Raw genomic sequence first — 18,264 nt, forward strand, 5'->3', positions numbered from 1 at the left:
TAAATATGGGGCCTCGTTTCATAACAGCTTGAAAGTAATTTGACAGTGCTTCACTTATATAAGAAACCATAATACAATATTTCATCTATCTACCAATCTTCGTTCAAGCATGTACCGTACATAATAAAACTTTGGAAACAATGACACTTCTGTAATGAGTTTCTAATCTTATATAATCTAATTTAATTTAATATAACAAAGCATGAAGCTGTGGTGTGGCAAGGCTCTCAAATTCTCATCCTGCAGCAGAGTGTGTGTTTACCACAACACTGCACAGCAGTTGCCCAACTTACTTGATTAAACCATATTAATTATCCTACTGAAAATGGATTGTCAATGATTGCCTTATTTCAGTAATGTCAATTTACCTTTTTGGGTTAGAAATCAAGTCTTTCGCTCTCTCTCTCTTTCTCTCTTTCTGTTAAAGCCAGCTATGTGTCTCTAAAATCCAGAGAGGTGTTTTATTAATAGCATTAATTGGGCACCATAGGACCTGGGCATCATCTGTTAGCAAACTGGACGTGATGCCTGATGAGCTGGCCGAATCAACTCAGTTAATCTGCGTGACTAAAGGACTGTGTTACTGGAAGCTGCGTGCCCGCCATCCTTAATTAAAGTGAGACCCAATTAGGGCAGATTGAATGTGAATGCAGGGGCCATGTTGGCAGGCAGCCTAACGATGGGGAAATCCATATGTTGTCAAGAGCTGAGCAGGATGTAGGGGAAGAGCTCCAGGAGCCCAGAGGAGAGCAGGGGACGTGTGGAATACAGCCCCCCACTCGACACCTCACCTGCTGGGCAGCCTCTCCACAACTCCCCTCTAACCTCCTGGCATAGGATACTTCAGCAGGCAGTGGTGTGTGTTTGTGTGTCTGAGAGGGAGAGTGAGACAGAGAGAGAGAGAGAAAGAGAAGGACTGAGAGTGAGACATGGAGGGTATAAGATTGTGTGAGTCTTAAGGATACTGACTGGATGGATGTAAAAAGGAGTATGAAGCGGTTTAGTCTGAGTGCCACTCAGATATCAATGATCCCACTTGAAGGCCACACACAAAGTGAATGAGCAGCAGATTGGAACTTTCACAGCATTTTAGGCTCTTTTTTTCTTTCTCTCTCTCTCTCTCTCACTCAATCTTTCTCTCTCTCTGTATCATGCTGTCTCTGCATCATCAACACTTGCTCCTGCGTTACTTTAGTAATACAAGGCCTTATTCAAAGTAAACCCTACCAATACCAATACAATTTTGAGAGTGAGATGGCTTGTCCAAGAGCCTGTGTGTATGTGAGAAAGTGAACAGTGTGTTTGTGCCAGTGTGTGTGTGTGTGTGTGTGTGTGTGTGTGTGTGTGTGTGTGTGTGAGAGAGAGAGAGGGAGAATGTCTGCATTTGTGTGTGTGAGTGTGTGTGCATTTATGTGAATGATCAGCACTTGACTGAGAGAGCCACACATAGAGTGGGTGTTGTAGTTATGGTAATGTAAAGGTTTTATAAAGAAGCTTTACAATCCCTGCGGTGCACTGTAAGACTTTAGGCCCCCGCACGGAACCAGGACGACCTGAGAAAGTTCCAGGCGTCCTTTACGGCCTCGGCAGGGGAACACAAAGCCCGGCGGCTCTTTAGTGTCTCTTTAACCACCTCCTCCCCGCTCCTCCCCTGGCCTGTCACCGTAGGGAGATCTCACAGGCTCACTGGGCTCCAGGCCAATATGGGCTTTGCCCCCAGCTGACTTTAACACTGATTAAATTGTTGCTGGTTTGCCATTAAAAGGGAGTTGAAACACCACCTAGAGAGCTCCAGCAGGAGATGGGAGAGCGCGTCACATTCACTCATTCAGGAAGAGTGGTGTTTTCAAGGCACCTTGTCAGTGTTGCATGTCAAGTATTTAAAATTGAGCGGTAAAGTGAGCAGTTGAGTGGTCTCAGTTTGCATGCAATCTTGTGACCCTATAAATACATAGTCATATAGTTGCATGTTTAAAAGCTTATCAATGAGAAGAAAAGCCTCTTGGACTGTTATCAATTGTATGATAAATTATCATGTAAAAACTTCCCTCCAAGCTTTAAAAGAGGATGAGCCTTTGAGTAAAAATACCTTTTGTGGATCTGAGTTTTCCCCCAAACCTAATTCATTGGGCACTTTTGATTTACTAACAACATCATTTCAAACTGAAAAACACTGAACTACGTGTGAAAATTTCAATCACAACTTCTATGCCAACTGCATAGCAAATTAAAAAGCACCAGTGCAAAATGACTGTGAAAGCTCTCTTGCATAAAGTGCTTCAATGTTTACAGTCACACCCTGACCACAGAAAGTGCTACTGTCAGTAAACTGTGAAACCACACAAATCAACAAACAAGACAAATACTGGGTAAGAATAGACTTCGATGATGAACTCTACCTACTATTAATAACAGTAATCATCTTCAAATTCCTGACGTTCTTCAGCGCTAACATCTAAGCTAATCACCCTATAATCTGCACCCATTTCACACTGTCCAGATCACATAGCATCTGTTTTGGATTTATGTCTTCACACACACGTGAGACTCCAGCACTGTGCATGGGTTAATTAGTGTTTGCTGTGTAGCTTAGGTCTTTGCACATGTGTGTGAATACAGGCCTTGGCTGGTTAATGTGTGCTGATCCGAAGGGTGGGGGGCAGGGGTAAGGGATTAGCAGGGGTGTGTTACAGGGTTTGGCGTTGAGAGGAGGGGGGGCACATGGGGTGTTGGGGGTGGAGGGGATAAAAGTGTGTCCCCTCTGCAATTGGCTGCGCTTCTAAATGTGTCATTATGCATCTCATTGTTCCTTTGTGGGGCCCGGAGGTATAAAAGGGGCCCCCAGGAGGCTCAGGAGAGGACACTTCAGCAGACCACTGAGCAGACATCACATCACAGCAGACATCACAGGACAGAGAGAGAGAGAGAGACAGAGAGAGTGTATCTTCAATTTGTGTATGAGAGCTTTGAAGACATCTAGTTTCTCCCCACTCCGGATCCTGATTTGAACTCTTCTGGTTCCCTGAATCGCTGAACATTTTGTGTAGCTTACTTTTTGTTTTTGTCAGACTTGTGTTTGCATCCTCTACTGAGATGGAGTCTGACACTGGTTCCAACAGCAGCCGCTCCTCCTCACCAGAACTGGTGGTGGGCTCGTCCGTCGGCGGCTTCTTCTCCAATCAGATGTTCCAGGAGTACTGCCGCAAGGAAGGGAGCGGCCGAGACTCCAAGCCCAGGAAGGCCTTGGGGGCCGTTGACGCCGGGGCCAAGGACCACATCCAATCAGAACTGATCGGGCCCGATGGGCAGGATCTGCGCCTGAAGGTGAACAGCCGCGAGCGCAAGCGCATGCACGACCTGAACGAGGCAATGGACGGGCTGAGGGAGGTCATGCCATACGCCCAGGGGCCCTCCGTCCGCAAGCTGTCCAAGATCTCCACTCTGATGCTGGCCAGGAACTACATCCTCATGCTGTCCAGCTCCCTGGACGAGATGAAGAAGCTGGTGGGGGAGGTGTATGGCTCCGGCGGGGTCCAGGGTCACGTAGCCCGCCGAGTGGTCCAGCCGACAGTGGCGCCTCTGCCCCATCTTCCAGCAGCTGTCCCGCTCCAGCTTCTCCCCCTGGCCCAGTCGCTGCACTCTCTTGGGGGCAGCGCTGCTGCTATGACAGCCTCCACCCTCCACCACGCCACACACTCCTCAGCTCATGCCCCGCACTCGCCTCCCTCAGCTGGGTACTTGGGCTACCACGCGTCGTCCCTGCCCAGCCTGCTGAAGGACCCGCTGCACCTGGCGTCCTCCTACAGGCACTTTCCTGGCATGCCCTGCCCCTGTTCACTCTGCCAGCCCATGCCCGTCTCCACAGCCAGCCTGCACAGCCTCGCCATTCGCAAGTGATCTTTGCCCGAGTGTGGTTTTAGTCCAACTGAAAGAAGAGACTTTTATAACAATAACAAATGCCTGATCCTTTGTGGAGAGGTGCCAAACTCTTGTATATAATGTGTATAGCATGAAAATAACTTTTTCGGTGAAATATTTTGCTGCTATTTTTCCATGGAACAAGCATGGTTTTGTAAGTATTTGGGGAAATAAAATCTATTGGCTTTAATGGACAATTAAAAAGCACAAATTGGTTTAATTTCCCACAAGACAGTGAGTGGCTGCTATTAATTTATCTTGCTGTTTGTCTTTCAAAAACAAATGGTTGTGAAAGAAACAATTGTTGTGCTTGTGCAGAATCTACTTTCTTAAATTAAACACTTCCTAAAAAGAACTCTCCCTCTCTGTTTCATTTATGTCTTAATTCAAAACATGAGAAGCGCTACATGTCATTACCCTTTGGCTAAATCCTAACAAATACTTGGAGGGAAATAGTTGGTGTTCTTTAGGACACTGCTCTAAGTTCATAAGGTATTCAAAGATCTTCAAAGGCCGCACCCCACTCACAATGAAAGCCTCAATCTGCCTCTGTGAATTCATATTGTCAGCAGCTCCCCACAGTTGGTGCGCGTGAGGAGCACATGGCTGTGGAGAAAGAGAGATGTGTCTGACACAGACGCTCCAGGAGGCCCCGTGGCAACAGTGAGTCTTTAGCGGCGTGGCTCTATAGAACAGCAGGGAGGAGAGGTAGACAGGGGAGTCAGCTGCTAACTAGCCCTGTTGTGTGTTTGTGTGTGTGTGTGTGTGTGTGTGTGTGTGTGTGTGTGTGTGTGTGTGAGTGTGTGAGTGTGTGTGTTGTGAGAGAGTGAGAGTGAGAGACAATGTGTGTGTATGTGTGGGAGAGAGTGTGAGAGAGAGAAAGAGCAGTGAGGGAGTTTATATGGATATTTATAAGTGTATAAGTGTTTCAGAGAGAATTAGTAGGAAGGCTGCAGTGAGTTCTTTGGTTTACTGGAGCAGGGGGGAGTATCGTCCTGCCCTATCAATGCTCACCCGAGAGTTCAAGACAGGCCAGTAATAAAAGAGAAGAGTATATGTATGTGTGTGTGTGTGTGTGAGAGTGTGTGTGTGTGAGAGATTGTGTGTCTGTGTCTGTGTCTGTGTGTGTGTGAGTGTGGGTGTTTATGCCTCGGCAGCCGGCAGGTTGGCGCGTCAGCATTGTGCTGCCCACGCAGGGGATGCGGCCTCTCCTTTCATGAGGGAGACGTAGGATTTATCAACGTCCTGTAAAGCTCAGGACATGCTTAGCCCTTAACTCTTGTGATTAATGACACAGGGGACATGGCGGCTTTGTCCACACTCCATTCATCTGCGCTCCAGCTCGGCAGGAAGGCTAGCGGGGACATTTCAGCACAAGACAAAGGTTTGTTTGGAGGGGTTTGTTTAAAAAGTGTGTGTAAAGCAACATGTACTCGTGAGTGTCTCATGAAGTGGCCACGGTAAATCAAGACCTTATATGTTTTATTTGGGTTGGGCCTGGCTGGTGACTAAGTTTACATCAGGACAGTAAGTGTCCAAGTCAGTATCCAACTTAATAAATACACTGATAAATAAAAGAATAGATAATCAGGCCAATAAGGAGACACTCTCTGCAGAAGCACTCTCCATCCAAAGCTAGTTTTACACACAAGAACACTAGCTTGGGCTTGTGCAGCACACACGAGCACATACATGCACATATGCACAAACATACAAGTCACAAACACGATTCCTCTGAAAGCCAGCCAGACGATGAGGGCACATGCACTCCATGCCCTGATCCTTGCTCTCATTGGGTCGTGTAAAACTCACACTTGTCCTTGAGAGATCAGCTGACTGATGATGGTAAAGATCAGAGGAGAAATTAAGAGGTGCTTCTCCTCATCTCCTTGCCCCCTCACTCCTCTCTTCTCCCTGAAAGATGCCGGACAATGGGGAGCACAGGGGAGCACAAAGCGCAGAGTGGAGGGGTGGGGTGGGGACTGGCCCTTGTGTCTCTCACACACATACCCCCTTCACCCATTCACCCCAGCATTTCATCACGCTAACAAGCCGCCAGCAGGCCGCGTCCGACAGGCCGCCTGACACTCCCCGGCCCGGCACAATGGCGCTTAGCTGCTAATTTATGGGCCTATTGACACACTAAAGAGTGCCCTGTCAAGCCTCCAGCCCCGTCAGCTGGGGAAAGCCCCAGTGGGGGAAGGCAGCTGCCATCCTGCCCAGAGAAGGGGCTCCCTCAGTGGGTCACCTGGTCCCCGCTGTCCCCTGACACTGAGCACCCCCACCACCACCACCACCACCACCACCACCACCCCACACCCCACACCCCGACCCGCCCAGGGCCCTTCTCCCTTTTAGGCACAGGTGGGAATGGGAAACGGAACACATTGAGGGGATTAGCAGGGGGCTGCACCGTCGCCGCTCTCTGGTGGATAATTAGGGACACTGACTTGTGCAAAGCTGCTGTTTCCTGATTGGGAGCAGATGGCGTGAAACCCGCCGCAAGGCCACAGTGGGCTGGGAGGGGGCGGGGTGGGGTGGGGTGGATGCATTTTATGTGTGTGTGACTGTGTCCTTGAGTGATGGATATGCATCTCAGACTTAAACAAGGACACGGCTTTTCCAAACTATTGTAGCCAAGAGGGTCAGGTTTTCCAACCTCTTTAACATATCTGAGGCTGTAGGGTCAGAAACTAGAATTGATGCATGTGTCCATTTCAGAGGTTGTCCTCCATCCTCCATCAAAACCACTGTTCTTTGGTATGGGACTTGCTTAAATATTCTTTCCTGAATAGAAAAAATCGTCTTGGTCTCTCGTCTCGGTTTGTCAAAAATACATGGTACTATAACAAAATGACAAAAAGAAACATATGCAGGAGGATAAAAGAACTGTCATTCTCTTTCAGATGGTACAGCTGATTGCCACTGCTCAAAATGGAGACATATGCATCCAATTGAGTGAAAAGGGTTCTGATCAATAAAGCACATGAATGCACAGTTTTGGTGAGCAAAGGGCTGACCAGACCAGTTAATTAGTGCACTGAAGGACCCAATTAGTGGGATTGAAGGGTGGGATGGGGTAGTCATATTGCAGAGCATACGCACATATTGTGCAGCGTCTGGATGCAGAAGGCGTTCAATTAGGGGAGAAGGCTTTTTCCAGAAGTCTGTGCCCTGACCCCTGGTTGCTTTTTGCTCTCTTTGCATACTGATCAGGGGGACACACAGCTGGTATGGCGGTGCATACTCCACACACACACACACACACACACACACACACACACACACACACACACACACACACACACACACACACACACATTTGTGATTGAACAAATGGGCTCAGGTGGATGTCAGAGAACACACAAACACTCTAACATACACAGACACACATACTGTGCATGGATGCTCAGCTGGGTATATCAAGGAACATTAATTTAGGCTTTATCCATATGGAGCAGTTGGAATTCTAATTACCTGATAAACTCCTCTTGTCAACTTCATTATGTGAGAAATCATCACTGATTGTGTGAAGCAGAGCAACTGTAAAAATGATTTCCCCCAAGAGACAGAGGAGCTACACAGCACCACAGCTACACCTGAGACACAGTGAAAGATATGGTCATAATCATTTTATTTTATTTTTGATTGGACTTCAAAGGGAAATAACAACATGTGTTGACAGACAAATTACAAAATAGGTACAATAATACGGTTTCATAACAGAGACCTAAATAGGTGATGACAATAAACAAAACAGCATTACCTACATTTAATGACACAAACATGACGAGGATTATTAGGCTACCTTGTTATGGGTAAACTACGATTTAGCTTGAGGCTTTTATCAATATATTTCTGGGTTATTTTAAGCATTGCATTCTTCATGTATTTTTCACTAATAGAGTCGTTCTTCCATGACAACCTATCACGTGCCAAATTGTAGAAACTAACAAAACAACACCGTTTGATACTTCTCGGACACCGTAACCTCTCAGGCGGTCCTGAAATTATTTAGTTGAAAATGTTTTTGTAGCAGTTAATACATGATAATAAATGATCGTTATATATATATATGTGTGTGTGTGTATATATCGTATATATTTATTATTTTTGTAGCGTGGTTTATTTGTAACGTGTTGGGGTCAGAGTTCATGAGGCGCTGATGATGTCATGCTCTGAAGATGGCGGAAGGGTGAGTTTTAAGTCGTCAAATACTTGTTTTGTTTTTAAAAGTGTCCTTTCGACTTATCCATGATTGAAGACGGGTTTATGCATGTCGTGTTGATAATGTCTATCTGTGAAATTGTTTAGAGCTTGGAAATCCGTGTCATACCATTACATTACGTTCGTCTGATTGTCGGGACTAGGAAGTCGCCTCTTGGTTTGTTTACAAAAATGTTGCAGTAACGTTAGTGATCAGATAGACTGCTCTAAAATGTTGCATTCACTTACCCGAATGTTGTCAAACATAATGTCCCAATTCAGTCAGATTTGAGATATGCTTTCACAGTGATTGTGACATTAGTTCATACCATACGTATCCAAACAAGCAAGCAAAACAAGCAAGCGAGCACGGTAACTCGCTAGTTAGCTGGCTGCTTTAGCATAGTAGCTCGAAGCTAACGAAGCTATCTGACGACATTTGTCTAGCTTCAGGCCAAGCGAATCAAGTTTGCAAACAAAAGGAACAATATTAGAATGTCGAGACCAATCTAGTATATATTTAAATATATGACGCAATGAAAATATGAAATCTAGCTTGTTAGCTTGTGGACAGCCGAAGTTAATTTCTCCAACGTCATCGTGCCTTATGGTTCCAGGGAAGGAACTTGGTGGGGAGGCTGGTTCCAGCAAAGCTACCAGGTTGTCAAAGACAAGGTAAGCATTAATGCGCTGATCAGATTAGCCTCTGTGTTGTGATTAGTGTGTTGTTATAAGTCTGTGAAACCTGGTAGGTTGACTGACAGCATTAGCCTATCTGCCCTGTCATCTAACCTGAGTTTGCTTTTTCCTTCAGTCTGCTGAAGCATATGAGTTTATCAAACGAGATCTTGCCGAATTCTCCAACGTGGTGCAACATGACACTACGTGCTCTATCGTCGCCACTGCCCACGCTGTCAGGACCAAGCTGGCTGTAAGTATTCCGAACGGATTAACCTTAATGATTCGGGTCATATTTCACAACCCGCATATCTGCTATGTATGAGCCACATAGCACCCGTTCAGACGGGAATGGACCTGCTTCTGTTGACCTGCAACATGATGCAATATCAAAGCAGCTAAGATTCCTCCTTTGTTAATCTGTCCTCAGGTGGAGGGCTCTTCAGAGGCCTCAGAGAAGGTGAAGAAGAGTTTATCTAACATTCTGGGGGTCATCACAGACACCCTTGCACCACCACCCGACAAAACCATTGACTGCGATGTCATCACACTAGTGGCTACGCCTTCAGGCACAACAGAGGTGTATGACAGCACCAAGGTGAGTTGCTGAGTTGCTGGAACAATTGGGCTGATTGGTGGCACTTAGTCACTGCTTACAGTCTGGGTGCCCTGTGATGTGAGGCTCTAGTGCCTCACTTTAGTGTCCATAACGTGTGCTCGCTGGGACGCGCTAACGTGGGACGCTCTATATTCATCTTGAGTTATTTATCTGAAATTCTGAGTGTGTGTGTGTAGTGTAAAATGTATTGTGTGATCTGTGGAACTGAGCTGATGTAATAATGACATGCATGTCTGTAGGCACGTCTCTACAGTTTGCAGGCAGACCCGGCTACATACTGCAATGAGCCTGATGGTAAGAAATCAGCCCCCTCCCCTCCTGTCAACTATGGTATTTGCCTGAGTTTGTCAAGGTCACCAAGTGTACACACAAACACACTCACTCACTCACACACACACACTTGTGATTATGCTGCTGCACTACATTTTTCTTGCACAGAACATGTTTAAGACAAATTACCCGTTGTGAACATTTTAGTATGTCCTAAAGTTATGGCAAACACTCCACATGCTGTGAAGACATTCTGAAAAAAAATATGCCAGCCAAAAGCGCTAAAGTTATGCAGTGTTTGACATAGAAAGCCAAAGTGAGTAGATCGGGCTGGCTTCCCTGTTTAAAATGTACTTGGATCAATATTTAAAAAAAGAATAATCTATTTTTAATAGCACTCATATAACTCAGCAGATGATTGAACCACAGACCAAAGCCTGGGAGCAAGTGGGAGGATATTTGGCATTCTTGCTTACACAAGACCATGTGGTGAGAGACTGGCCAGCCTAGAGGGTTTTAAGAAAGAGAGCTCACAGGATTGCTTGGTCTCCTCAGTATGAACATTTGTATCCATTTATATCTTCAGTGTCCACATTGCCCACAGCAGCATCTATTTATGAACCCTGATACACACGAAGGACTTGTTTGCAGTGTGTTTTCTAGTTGTGTGATGTTATGTGCATACTGGCATCTATTTTGATTGTGCAAGTAGCTGTAGGCTTTTCACTTGAAGATTTTGGACAGCCTCTTAGATTGACTTATACTACTGAATAGTTTTTGACTAAATCAACTAGAAAGTAAAATAAATGAGTAAACAGTGCAGTTTTTCATGTTTCAAAACACAAAGTGTTTTTCTTAGTCATAGCTGTGGTATTATAATTTTGTAATGGTTGGATTCCAAATCCCTAATAGAATTTATAGTCTACCATTTGTATATTACTCTGTACGTTTTGCTGTATTGTAATGAAGTGTTAGTATATATGTTATATGAAGTGTTTGTGCATGTGTGTCTGCAGGCCCTCCAGAGCAGTTTGATGCCTGGACATCCAGTTTCAGCCTGGAGGACAAGAAAGCAGAGATCTCTGAGCTGCTGGTCAACAGCCCCTCTATCCGGGCGCTCTACAATAAAATGGTACGCTCCGCTCCGCCCATCCCATTTCCCTGTGTTTGGCCCCAAAACAGTTAACACTTTACTTACCTCATAAGACTGACATAACCATGTCATAACCTTGTCATGGCAGATGTCATATGCTGTCATGAGTAGTTGTTACAGTTGGCGTCCAGTGATGTAACAGGATCTTGTCCCCATGTTCGGTAATTCTCGTGACGGTATGATTGTGACTGTGGTTTTGAAAACCTGTTCTCCCTGTCTGTGGCAGGTGCCTGCAGCTGTGGCCCACTCCGAGTTCTGGCAGCGCTACTTCTACAAAGTCTTTCAGCTGGAGCAGGTATGGTCTCCAGCATGTTATGCAGAACACTTCACTTAATAGGCGAGATCTAACTTAGACCTTTTAACACAGTGTACCTGAGATGGAAAAAGTTAGATTGTAGTCTCTCAACTGCTGTCTGCAAGGAACATTGTCACAGAAAATCTTGATCGATATCATTCTCTTTACAATGCAGATCACAGGAAAAGAGTTAGAGGTAATAGCTTTATAGATTGCCTGGTAGCTGATAGCATTCAGCATCACACAGTATCAGAAGATGCGAGAGCACCATAATATCCTCCAGTTCATGTTGTTTCCTTAGATCAGTTTGAGTGTTCCTTGTGTGTCTGACCTGTGCTTTGCTGTATAATGTAGCAGACCCCTAGACAAGGCACCCTGTTTGTCTGAGGATTTATTCCCTTGCACCTCCTCCCTGCCATAGAAAGAGTTTTGGGAAAGATGTTTTGGTTTGAGCCCTATCCTATTTCCTCAGTCACTAATAAGTGACTTTTCTGTCCTCCTAGTATCATTAATGTGGTAGCCCCTGGCATGAAGTCTGAATATGAAGTGTTCTTTAGTCCCTCTAGTGGTGATTAGGCTGTGTTGGAATGAAATATTGCTCTTCAAATAGCTGGTGAATTGTAAATGCTGAACAAGGTAGATCTACAATATTTGACCTGTAATTCTGTATTGAGTAATATCTCTCTGTGTGTGTGTGTGTGTGTGTGTGTGTGTGTGTGTGTGTGTGTGTGTGTGTGTGTGTGTGTGTGTGTGTGTGTGTGTGTGTGTGTGTGTGTGCGTGTGCGTGTGCGTGTGCATGCCTGTGCAGGAGGAGGCCAGGAGAGTGGCGCTGAAACAGAGAGCGGAGCAGACGGCTCACCGTTCAGAGCGAGAGAGTCTGGGCTGGGAAGAGGAAGAGGAAGGTGGGTCGGGGGGAATGACTTAAAAGTTGCACACGAAAGGTTACAAATGCAGACATTCCTTTTGGGTCAGATGAAGTGAATGACCTCTTTTGCTTTGGCACTCCTTTTTTCTCTCCGATTTCCTCTCTCCCTCTTTTCCTTTTGATGCTTCCACTTCTCTCCCTGCCCTGTCACTCTCCTCCTCTCCTTCCCCTCTATTACACTCTTTTCTTCCCGTTCCCTCTCTTTCTTGTTGTCTTTCTCAGACGAGTTTCTGGGTGCCACCTCCACGTCTCGTCTGGACTTCACCCCTCCTCTGAAGGACCCCGCCCGCATCTCCCTGTCCTGCCTGGCTGCCGCCGCCTGCTCCACCCCCCAGGCCCTTACGGCCCCCCAGGGCTACGTCTCCCCCTCCGCCAGCCAGGGCGCCTTCTCCCCGATCTACACCTCGGACGTCACGCCCTCCCTCAGCAGCGACAGCGTCAGCCTGCCCACCCAGCTGGAGGCCCAGCTCAGCCCAACGCCCACGCCCGCACCCGCACCCACATCCCCACAGCCCCTGGTCCAGGAGCTGAGCCTGAGGCTGAGCGAGGCCAGCCTGGAGGAAGTGGAAGAGAGCCCAGAGGAGCAGCAGCAGCAGCAGCAGCAGCAGCAGACGGGGGGAGAGCAGCAGAGTGCTCCCTTGCCAGAGGTTGTCACAGACGGGCCGATCCCAGAGGAGGAGCCCCCGGCAGCGCCCACGACCAGGACCGAGACGAACAGAGAGGACGGCCCACAGGACCTGAGAGTATTTGAGCTGAACTCGGACAGCGGCAAATCCACACCCTCCAACAACGGCAAGAAAGGTGAGCAGAGAGATTATTGCTATTTTATTGCTGTGTGTAACGGGACCGAGTAGTATCACAGTGTGTGGGTCTGACCGAAACTCAGAGGCTTGGAAAATCTAAAATCAAGCAACATACCATCAATATGCCAACCAGTGAAAAAAAGAACAAAATTCAAAAACATCAAAAAAAGTCTGCAACTGATCTTCTTGGTAACTTCTCTATCAGAGCTAGACTAGACACGACTAGACTAGACTACATAGGACAAGACAAGACAAGGATACATATACACAGGTGACCAGCACCATTTACAAACAGAGGGATACACTTAACAATCAGTAATCACATACATGACAGGACAGACTGTCATACAATAGTATATGGTTGTTCTATGTGCAATCAGCAGATTCTAGAGAGAGGCATTTGGATAATTCCTTTCTGAGGCAAAATAAAGGTAAAATGTAGAAGCCGTTTGATCAAGGCGACTTCCGCCACACCCACTGCCATAACCAGAATGAACCTGGCCAATTACGCCCGGAACCAAATAAACATTCCCCCATCTCCCGGCGGCACCCCTTTATCGTCGGACCGACGCACACAGATATGGACAATCCACAAGTAACCTTTTACGCTACAAACATAATATCTTTCTGTTGGTGCACCAACTTATGCATACCAAAATAGTCTTGTCTTCATTTATCAGTGAGTGTTTGTACGTATGTATCTATTTAGCATCAGTGTGTGTGTGTGTGTGTGTGTGTGTGTGGGTTATTAACTTTGTGTGTGTGTGTGTGTGTGTGTGTGTGTCCCCGTGTCCCCTCAGGCTCCAGCACAGATGTCAGTGAGGACTGGGAAAAGGACTTTGACTTGGACATGACTGAGGAGGAGGTGCAGATGGCCCTCTCTAAGATGGATGGCACTGCAGAGGTGAGAGCCAAAGTGTTAACCATCAGCCCTACATTCAGTCTTCCACTAATTCTTTCTCGACGGATGTTCAAGTCTTTCACTAATTCTCTTTCAATGGAAGTTTAGTCTTTCACTAATTCTTTCTCTGTGGAAGATGCCAAAAGACATTGTTGGCTGAATTGGTTGTGTGTTGTCGGTGTAGGGCATCATTTAGAAACAAAAGAACATACACACACACACACACACACACACACTCTTTCACTTTCTTGAATGCCTCTCTTTCTCTCTCTCTCTCTATCTCTCTCTTTCTCTCTTGCTCTCTCTCTAAGGATGAGGACTGGGAAAACTGGGACTGAACTGGAAGCCTGAAGCAGGAATTCTGTGCCCCCACCAACACCTCGCGCCAACAAGCTGAGTTGTCCCTCTCCTGCAGATCCCCTGTGCTCACCCTGTCTGACCCTCACAGCCCACTGGGAAACATCACTGAGGGCAATGCCACCCCCAAAAATACCCCCCCCCCCCCACACACACACACACACACACACACACACACACACACACACACACACACACACACACACACACACACACACACACACACATGACACACACACACACACACACACATGACACACACACACACACACACACACACACACACACACACACACACACACACACACAGTCTCTCTCCCCATCTCCACCCCTTCCTCTGCCCTGTCATCGTAATAAAGCTCCGCTCCCGTCATGCATTGCCCCAGCGGCCATTTTGTGTGCCCAGCATTTTAGGGGACCCGCTGATTCTCTGAAGGGGTGTTTTCTGGGTTAAGGGGTAGTAAGCCTTAGAGCCTACTTTAGCGCTGGGGCTCGTAGCTTCCACATCTGACTAACATTTTGAGGAGAAACGGATCCGTCGGTGTACGGGTGATTCCGTCATCGCCGGAGTGGTTGCCATAGTCAAAAACATAACTATAATAATAATAAAAGAATCCATTTTATGTACAGTAGGTGTGTTAAGCCAACACTATCCCAACAAGAACGTGTTCAGGCTTCTCAATAGCCATTGACTGTAATGCTGCTTGTTGGCCCAAGAAGATAAAAAGCTCCTTCAAACTCAAATATGAGTGTATATGTACCTTTTATTTTTCTTTCAATGGTGTACTGGAGTGTTTTTCTTCTGTTGATCTTTTGTGTACTATATTACTTACTAATAACCTCCTGTTTCACGCTAGATCAAAGTGCAAAAATGACTTTGGCTTCTAGGACTGTCAGAACAATGTGGAAATCCACAAGTGATTATAAGTACACTCGCGAATCAGCAACATGGCGGCCTTGGGAGACAGCGAATGTGTTTTGTCTGAAGAAGAAAAGAAAGAGTTGACTAAACACAGCCAGTACTTGTTGCATCATTCGTGTTATGTTTTCATGTCTTGATTCCCCTGTTCACTGGGTGAGGAATGACAACTGCGTAGCATTTGTTACATTGATTGCAACATGATGCAAGAACCGGTCTACTGTCTGACGCCCCCCCCCTTGCCAGTTGTCTGATGTCCTCAGATTTTATGTTTGTTGCCTAATGGCTTAGGGCTTTCTCTGTCATCCATTGTGATAAAAAGAACAAACAAAAAACAAAAAGAAAACAAAATCATGTCCAGCACATCCTCAATAATGAGGATATGCTGTGCTCTGAAAAGCAAGTTGGAAGGTTTTGCTGTTTGTGTAGACACAGAGCTTTAGTGAGGATGGTTCCTTTAGCCGTTGCATAGGATGTTGAGATCCCAGATGCAACAGTGCTTTGGATTTCCCTTTCAATTTTGACAATAATGTGAATGCAAGTTTTAATTTCACCTTTTTTTTTTTTTTTTAATTTAAAACAAATCTCTGGGCTTTCCCTACAGAGGGAATGGCGTCATAATTTGGAGGGGTAAAGCGATTTAAGTTGATTCATGCTGATCGTCTCCACAACATGCTTTGTATTGCATGCCGATAGTCACCATCTTCTGCTGACTGTTGTACTGCTGCTGTCCACATGCTTGGCCGCTTTCTATGTCATCTGTTTGGAGAATTAACAACACTTATTTCTTATGTAATATGTGTTGCATGGCTTTATCCTGTCTCTCTCTCTTCTCTAGCAGTAAATACACACATACAGAAGTTTATCTTCTCTCTCTTTTTTTTTTATACATATTTGCACTTTAAACAATACTTGGTTGGAAGCTGTTGAGTTTTGACTATTTCCCTCTATTTTTCAAACTAGTGTCATTAAAACAAATTTCATGCCATGTGCTTGTCTGTGTCCAAATATTAATGCAGATATTTATCATCAGGTTAATGATGATGATGATGATGATGATGATGATGATGAGGGGGGCCTCTGTCCTCATGTCTTGTCATATCAGTCTAATTTTATTTGTTAAGGCTTGCCCATGTGTTAGTTTGGTGTCACCAAGGAGCTAACACTTCAAGTGTCATTGAGATAATATCATGAAACTAGGGGGTCTTTTTGAACGTATGCAGGTTGTGAAGTAAAACGCTTATCCCACAGTATGCCACTCGACATCAAGTGTAACATCATCACACGTGTAGCCTGTAATAATGACTAATGGTCTAGCTGGAATGAAGAGTACCTGCCCTGATGGCTGGGATGCTTACCAACAATACCCTCAAGCCTTCTGTCCAGTATGAAGAACTAGGTAGACAGGCACTACAATCCTGCTCTCCTTCCCGCCAGAGGAGCTGCAAGGTAGGCAGTACAATCTCACGTTTATCTCCCAATTATCTCAAGCTAGAACAAAAATGATTGCTCTTATCGAGGCCTGGAAGTAATTAAGTGCCAATATTTGTCTTAGTCAAACATTTGATTATGGTGATTCTCAATCTATTTGAGCGGCGCTGCTTGTAGATCGCTTGGGTGGAATTACATTTGTCCTCGCTATTAGATACAAAATCCATGATCTAATTTAACAGAGAGTAATGTTAGTATAATGGCCAGTAGATGGCGGTGTGAGCACAAAAATGGGGATTCATGCCACCCTGAAACAAGCGATTCTAGCGCAATCGGTGGGTGGGTGTATAGGTCGAGGTTCTTATGTTCTTCACCTAAAGGCAGGCAGACATACAGCCTTGATATTAAGATTATTTCACTCGAGTGCAACGAAGCCGTAGGTAAGATTCATGAGCTGGCTATTTTCAACTTTACCCTCCTTCACAAGGAAAGTCCAGGTTATATGCGTCCCTTTTGGCGGTTGGTGTGTATGCGCGTGTGTGGCAATGTAGGTCGCAGAGCGAACACCTGCCATGCACGTTTTTTTCTGCTCTTGCTGATCTTGTCACCAATATCACTGGTTGGGCTCTCCCTCTCTTGGTGGTTTAAGTGTGTCAGACAACATGGCCTTTCCCCTTTCAGTCATGGCCCAAACATGTTCAAATGTCTGTATCTCTCGTGTTATTGAAATAATTGAGTTGTATATCTACTTGCCCATTGTCATGTATTGCCACACATGAAGACTTGTCAGACATGTCCTCACCATTATAAGTAAGCACTTCTATATAGTATCTGTAAGTCACATAATATGCAGACATCAGTCTGTATCCACATGAGTACTCTGTTACAATTATACAAGTTCAGTTTTATTATAGCTTCTGATTGTAGCTGACATAACTGACATCAACATGAACAATAACATGCCACACCATATGACAAGCAAGCACTGTCATTTTGATGAGCACGCTTATCAACAAGCTCATGTCATGTTCAGCTGCCCATGATTTGAAGGTTGTGGATGCTATGTGTGTGCCTGTGTCCCCGAACAAATCAGATCACAGTGAGGTCCAGAATACTGTCAGTGCCTACAGCTGCATGTTTGTCTTCAGTAATGACAGTTCTTCCACCCCTCCCCCAGCTGATTCATACCTCATTTCCTGTTGTTATGGGTGAAGGACTTGGTATCTGTACCTGCTATAAGACTTAAAGAAAAACACATTTGACTGTTGTGTTGATGGCTAAAGTCACCCTAAATAGTTTTGAGAATGCTGTACCATATCCACGGAAAGGGAAGTGGCACTGTAGGAAGCTCAAAACCTACTTGAACTTCTTGTTATTGTTGTACATGTCACTATTTGACGTTCACGGCTTGAGGCATCAATCCAGTTCTCTGCTTTTTTTCTCCATATGAACTCTCAAGATGAGGTCTTAATGGTGGGAGTGACTGTTCATTCTTCCATGCCCAAGAGAGGGAAACCCAATCACTCCAGAGCAGCTCCAAACCCATGGAGAGAGCCTATGGGGAGGGTTCGAGCTGTACCTCTGCTCTGTGGAATGTGCAGAGGTGGTGAGGAAAGGGGTGGGGGAGCTGCAAAGACAGTAAGGGGCTTGGTGCACTAAATATCTGCAGGTGTAGATGTGTGTGTGTGTGTGTGTGTGTGTGTGTGTGTGTGTGTGTGTGTGTGTGTGTGTGTGAGAGAGAGAAAAAGGGGGAGTGTGTGTGTGTGTGTGAGAGAGAGAGAGAGAGGGG

General features: G+C 45.7%; 2 protein-coding genes across 3 annotated transcripts; both read left to right on the plus strand.

Annotated features, from left to right (window-relative positions):
* Nucleotides 1-3,015: 3,015 nt before the first annotated feature.
* On the plus strand, nt 3,016-4,080 carry olig4 (oligodendrocyte transcription factor 4). Its single transcript, XM_012822367.2, has one exon. The coding sequence runs from the start codon at nt 3,094-3,096 to the stop codon at nt 3,895-3,897; it is 804 nt and encodes a 267-aa protein (XP_012677821.1). The 5' UTR covers nt 3,016-3,093; the 3' UTR covers nt 3,898-4,080.
* A 3,980-nt stretch (nt 4,081-8,060) lies between these two features.
* Nucleotides 8,061-14,290, plus strand: bsdc1 (BSD domain containing 1). 2 transcript variants are annotated; one of them, XM_031580704.2, is made up of 12 exons: nt 8,061-8,113; nt 8,742-8,799; nt 8,939-9,055; nt 9,233-9,400; nt 9,661-9,715; nt 10,708-10,823; nt 11,071-11,139; nt 11,315-11,335; nt 11,948-12,041; nt 12,287-12,865; nt 13,668-13,771; nt 14,080-14,290. In XM_031580704.2, the coding sequence occupies exons 1-12, from the start codon at nt 8,103-8,105 to the stop codon at nt 14,104-14,106; spliced, it is 1,419 nt and encodes a 472-aa protein (XP_031436564.1). In that variant the 5' UTR covers nt 8,061-8,102; the 3' UTR covers nt 14,107-14,290. The 2 variants fall into 2 exon arrangements, with proteins under 2 accessions (XP_031436564.1, XP_012677897.2); XM_012822443.3 differs by lacking the exon at nt 11,315-11,335 and having other exon boundaries at nt 8,062-8,113.
* The last annotated feature ends 3,974 nt before the right edge of the window (nt 14,291-18,264 follow it).

Source organism: Clupea harengus, chromosome 14 (assembly GCF_900700415.2).
Source record: "Clupea harengus chromosome 14, Ch_v2.0.2, whole genome shotgun sequence".
In the NCBI taxonomy this organism is placed as follows: Eukaryota; Metazoa; Chordata; class Actinopteri; order Clupeiformes; family Clupeidae; genus Clupea; species Clupea harengus.